We start from the raw sequence: 5,670 nt of genomic DNA, 5'->3' as shown, positions 1-5,670 counted from the left end.
TAAAATTCTCCTCCGACTCGTCGTCCCTAGCGTGCTCATCGCCAGCGGTCTTGCTCCCTCTGCCTCCTATTCTGCTCGTCCGCCATCACTGCACCCAACGCCTGCTGTGCTCCAGTGCTCGCGTCTTGCCTCTCTTCCTGCAGCTGTACTTCCTGCCGCTGAGGCTGAAGCTAGGGTTCTCCCCCTCGAATCGGTGGAGAAAGACCTATTATGGTTGCCGATTAAATCCCTAATTCGGTTCAGGTGTGTCTCTAAACAATGATGCTACTGATGCCACACCCATCAATAGTTGATTCATTGATGTTATTTCTGTTAATTTTATTGTTGTTTGATTTATGAATCTGATTAGAATATGGCAGAGGTTCAACTTGGAATGCTGAAATGGTCAAAAAGTCGTCGTTGTTAATTTTATTGTTGAATTGGTTTATGAATGGGTTTGCTGATTATGAATGATTTTGCTGAGTGTTGAATTAGTTTATGAATTGGTTTTGCTGATTATGAATACGAGGTGGTTTTGTTGATTGTTGATTGTTGCTGCTGTAATGATGTCGAAATTTTTTAGATGCTCAGACTTTGAAATTGATTGCGTGGAACCTAGCCAACTCCTCACCCTTTTGCATCACTCCGAGCCCACTTCCCATGGCGAGCTGATAAATTTTACTCATTCCCCTAGTAGTGATTTCCATGAGGTAAATTTTCGGATTTTTTCTTTTATTAAATTTCTCCTGCCTTCTTTACTTAATTAATTTAGATGCTTAGACTTTGAAAATAATGTTCTGAAAACTGGTTCTGAAAATAATGCTTAGACTTTGCAAGCTTCCTCCCCTTCCATCGCGCAGCCACCACCGTGGGAACGTCGAAGCCTCCGTCGTGCAGCCACGCCGCCGCCGTCCCTAGCTCTGTTGGTCACTCGGTTCGAAGGTGCTCCACCACTGCTCCTTGTCTTGGTCACTCGGTGTCTCTGTCTCCCTCTTGCATGCTCTGTTGAAGGCGTCTTCGAGCTTCCAGGTAATTTTTGAACTGTGAACTGAAGGCGTCTTGGTCACTCTGCTTCTTGTCTCTGTCCCTTGTTACAATGATTGTTTGATTGAATAACTGTTGCGTGTCTCTGTCTCCCTAATGAGTATGATTGAATAATTGTTTGAATCTATGAAGCCAGTCTGAATTCTGATATACTGATAATTAGTGATACTGAACTGTGAAGAGTGAAGTCTGTGAAGCTCTGTGAACTGAACTGTGAACTTTGTTTAATAATTGTTTACTGAGCTGATTTTTCTTTTACAGAACTGAATTTTGTTGTTTGTTGTGAACTTGAGATTATTGGGTTGGAGTGGGTTGTGATATTGTAAATTGTAATTGGAAAAAATCATTTTGGATTGCTGGTAATGTTTAGGTATGGATGAGAGTATCAACCAAGAACCTAGGAATAATAATGCTGAGAATAACTCGGCTTCGAATGAACCTTCTCTTCCTCCCGGATCTAACGAAAGTCAATCACATACTTCTAATGTTCAAGGAAAAACTGATCTTGCTTGGAGATATGTTGCTTTACAAAATATAAATGAAAAACCGCATTACCAATGCTTATTTTGTCTGAGTACTTTTGGGGATGGGGGAATTTGTCTGAGTACTTTTGGGGGTGGGGGAATTAATAGAATGAAAAAGCATTTGGCGAAGATAGGTGGAGATATTAAGAAATGTTCTAATGATTATTTTATTATAAAACGGTTTTTCGGTTCAACTACGGTCGAACCGGTTGAACCTATGAACCAGTGAACCAGTAACTAGAGCAGTTCGATGACCAGTTCGGTTTTCAGAACCTTAAATTACTCATTGGATATAGTTTATGGATTGTTATTCATTCATATTTCATGTACTTCATGCTATCGTATCACTGTTATTTTGTATTTTTGGGCATAATTATCTTCAGATTGGCATTATAGAAATGTGGTTGCTTGGTGGGTTGGTTTGCATTTTATTTTAAACTTTTATTCGAGACTGTTGTTTTTTTTACCCCACTTCACTTGGGTGAATGATTTGCAATACATGTCATGAAATTCCTTGTCCTAATAGGCAGAGATACGTGAGTGGTTGAACTGTTATATCTTATGGTAGGTCTTTGTTGCCTTTGAAGATTATCTGTGTTTACACTTGGCTTTCTATGAATCTAGCTGCTGTGTGATGTCCTGTTATATTTTGCCATTTGGTTCTGTTTCGTGGAATCTCTTTGTTTATGGGTTTTACTTTGTAATTTGGTTTATTGGATGCAGATGAGTGGTGCACCAGACTCTCCGATACATTCATCCAGTAGTGATGACTTCATTGCCTATCTTGATGAAGCATTAGCTGCAAGTTTGCCAGATGCGTCATCCGATAAAGAAGTTGAAAATCAAGATGAGCTGGAAAGTGTCAGGTAATCATTATTATAGCTGTTACAATTTATATGTTAATTTCACAAATTAATTGCTGTGGATTAGGTATATGTTCCGTAAGACATATTCATATATCAGGTCATGATTCATTAGAGGGCTAAATACTCTGATGTTCAAGTAAATATCTTTAATCAATGAATTTTAAAGCAGAATAAAAAGGCGCAAGTTTGAAAGTGACGAGGAAACTGAGGAGTCTACTTCAGAAGGAAGTGTGAAACAGAATTTAGGTAATTTTAAATGTTTAGTCACTATCTTTTCTTGGAAGTGCTGTAGCTTTTGCTTTTTTTTTTTTTTTGTTATTGCAGAAGAATCTGTAGAAGATGTGTGTACACATCCTGGTTCATTTGGAGACATGTGTATACGTTGTGGGAAAAAGTTGGATGGTGAATCTGGTGTGACATTTGGCTACATACACAAGGTATGCACATCTCAGAAGGAATGATGCACAATAGTTTGTAGATTTACAAATTTGGCTAGTGTATTTGAAATAATTGTCCCTAATATAAATAAAACATAATATGCTAGTGTATTCAATAAGTTTACAAACAATGAATCAGGTCCAAGTTAGATTGTTGAGGCTCCATGTTAATTCCTTCTTTATGATTTATAGGTATTTACATTTATTAAGTTAGTGGATTTTGAACTGCACATACATTTCGTAGTCTTAGGATATCTGAAATCCTATATTCCTTTTCATGGTTTTTATCAGCCATGTGGTTGAGTTGGTTCACAAAAACTTAGTGATGGAAATTTTCTGTATTTGCAGGGACTGAGACTTCATGATCAGGAGATATCTAGACTGCGCAGTACAGATGCGAATAATCTGCGTAGTCGTAGAAAGCTCTATTTGATCCTCGATTTAGATCACACTCTGTTAAATTCCACTCATCTTGCTCATTTAAACTCTGAAGAGTTGCATTTAATTCCCCAGGCAGATTCTGTTGGAGGTATCTGTCATTCGATGTGCTTTGCTGTTGATATGTATTTTTTATATCAAAGACCCTGATGTTCAATGTGAATGCTAGATGCATGCTATAGTTCTGCTGTGTTCTGATCAGAATATCTGTTTGTCAAATATTGTTATGCTGGCATGATATACTTTTTGGATTTTGTTTGGTAATTTCTGGACATATGAATGATTTCTTCATGTTTAGTGTGTCACTATGTTGATAAACACAAAGATGTCTTGTTATTTTGCAATTGCAAGGACTATGGTGCATATATAATCATCTTTGGAATAGCGTGTCACTATAAAACTAAAGTCATGTCCTAAAACTGGCATTTCTTAAATTGTTGAATAGTTTGGCATGTTGCTAACTTGATTTCTTGTATTTTGTTAAATTTGGGTCATCTAGACTCACATGCAGTCTTCATTTTATGATGTGTGTATTTTCTAACAACTATTAGTTGATTACTTTATTTGACGCTATGTGCTTGGCCTCGTGGGTTTTCATGGCTCTTCATTTATGTTGCATTTCTGAACTTATATGTAATAACTCAACTAGGTGTTTCCAAGAGTAGCCTTTTCAAATTGGACAAAATGCATATGATGACCAAGTTGAGGCCTTTTGTCCGCACATTTCTAAGAGAAGCAAGTGAAATGTTTGAGATGTACATATACACCATGGGTGATCGACCCTATGCATTAGAGATGGCTAAGCTGCTTGATCCTCAAGGAGAATACTTCAATGCAAAGGTGATTTCTCGAGATGATGGCACTCAAAAGCATCAGAAGGGTCTTGATATTGTGTTGGGGCAAGAAAGTGCTGTTGTGATTCTTGATGATACAGAACACGTAAGTGCATCGACACTTGTCAAGTAATGCTGAATTACTTAATTCAAGTGCTTCTTTGACATATGTGTGCTAAGATCTTTCCATTTTAATGTCGGTGCTAATGATGTAGGCATGGGTGAAGCATAAAGATAATCTGATTCTGATGGAAAGATACCACTTTTTTGGTTCAAGTTGCCGGCAGTTTGGTTTCAATTGCAAATCTTTAGCTGAATTGAAGAGTGACGAAGATGAAGCTGAAGGAGCACTTGCTAAAATCCTTCAAGTTCTTAAACAAATTCATTACAAATTCTTTTATGTATGTCATTTTTCACTTTGTCAATCTGAAAAAAAAAAAAAATAGTTTGATATCTCTAATATAAAGCTAAAATTGTGTGGTGGTGAATCTTTTGCAGGAACTTGAAGATATTGCTGAACGAGATGTAAGGCAGGTAGTTATGATGGTCATATATCCTTTTTCATTGCAAATTTGTAATTCTAATGTAAAACTTTAGTCAATTAGTTTAGTTTTTACAATCAATTCATTTTCCCCAGGTTTTGAAATCCCTTCGAAGGGAAGTCTTGAGCGGATGCGTGATTGTTTTCAGCCGTATCTTCCATGGAGCATTACCATCACTCCGGAAGATGGCTGAGCAGTTGGGAGCCATTTGTTTAACGGAACTTGACCCCTCCGTGACACACGTGGTTGCTACTGATGCCGGAACTGAGAAGGCCCGGTGGGCAGTGAAAGAGAAGAGGTTTTTGGTTCATCCGCGATGGATAGAGGCTGCAAATTATTTTTGGGAAAAGCAACCTGAGGAGAACTTCGTCCTCAAGAAAAAGCAGTAACTTATCTTGTAGCATCACACACTTTGCTGTGTTCATAGTCTGTTTAGATGTTATATTCTTCGACTCATATATATATATATATATACAAGTCCATTGTGTGCATATTACATATTTTATAGTTCTTACTTTTGATGCGATTTACATTTTAATTGTTTAATTCTTTACTATATCTTTAAATTGTAGTGTATTGTCTGTGAATACTGAATACTAAATTTTAGGCGTTAGAAATTTTATTAAAAAGATTTAAAATTTTTATTATTAGTAACTTTAATATATATTCTCAGAATACAAATCAGTTAAATCCATTAACTATTAATTGGAAGTTTCTTTTAAGTCTATATTATACTAATGATAATGATGTAAGTAGACCTAAATATAGAGGTGTTTTAAGTAATTTTACTTTAGATAGATATACCAGGAGAATCTATCTTTTATTCTTTTCATTTAAGAATATCATAATCTTGTTATTTGTCTCACTTCCACCAAATTTTTATACTTATTATTTTAAATTTTATAATTATGTTCTAATACTAAATAAAATTTTTAAAATGATTCTTACCGATAATTTTCAGGAAAAAAGATGGTAAGCCTGAAATCTTCTCTTCTAAAATATTTCAA

General features: G+C 36.1%; 1 protein-coding gene across 3 annotated transcripts; it reads left to right on the top strand.

Annotated features, from left to right (window-relative positions):
* LOC107614036 (RNA polymerase II C-terminal domain phosphatase-like 4) lies at positions 7-5,217 on the top strand. Of its 3 annotated transcripts, none has more exons than XM_016316244.2 (11): positions 7-243; positions 571-689; positions 807-1,008; positions 2,271-2,413; positions 2,580-2,659; positions 2,738-2,850; positions 3,199-3,379; positions 3,938-4,227; positions 4,337-4,522; positions 4,620-4,655; positions 4,759-5,217. In XM_016316244.2, exons 4-11 carry the CDS (start codon positions 2,271-2,273, stop codon positions 5,050-5,052), a joined length of 1,323 nt encoding a protein of 440 aa, XP_016171730.1. In that variant the 5' UTR covers positions 7-243; positions 571-689; positions 807-1,008; the 3' UTR covers positions 5,053-5,217. The 3 variants fall into 3 exon arrangements, with proteins under 3 accessions (XP_016171730.1, XP_016171731.1, XP_016171729.1); XM_016316245.2 differs by having other exon boundaries at positions 563-689; positions 2,583-2,659; XM_016316243.2 differs by having other exon boundaries at positions 563-689.

The sequence above is a fragment of the Arachis ipaensis genome, chromosome B08, assembly GCF_000816755.2.
Source record: "Arachis ipaensis cultivar K30076 chromosome B08, Araip1.1, whole genome shotgun sequence".
In the NCBI taxonomy this organism is placed as follows: domain Eukaryota; kingdom Viridiplantae; phylum Streptophyta; class Magnoliopsida; order Fabales; family Fabaceae; genus Arachis; species Arachis ipaensis.
The sequence above is the reverse complement of the archived record's forward strand: the minus strand, read 5'-3'. Positions and strand labels throughout refer to the sequence as shown.

Coding starts and splice junctions, on each gene's coding strand:
- LOC107614036 (XM_016316244.2), top strand. CDS start 2,271: ATGAGTGGTGCACCAGACTCTCCGATACATTCATCCAGTAGTGATGAC. Junction 4,523..4,619: donor TTCATTACAAATTCTTTTAT/GTATGTCATTTT, acceptor AATCTTTTGCAG/GAACTTGAAGATATTGCTGA. Junction 4,656..4,758: donor CTGAACGAGATGTAAGGCAG/GTAGTTATGATG, acceptor CATTTTCCCCAG/GTTTTGAAATCCCTTCGAAG.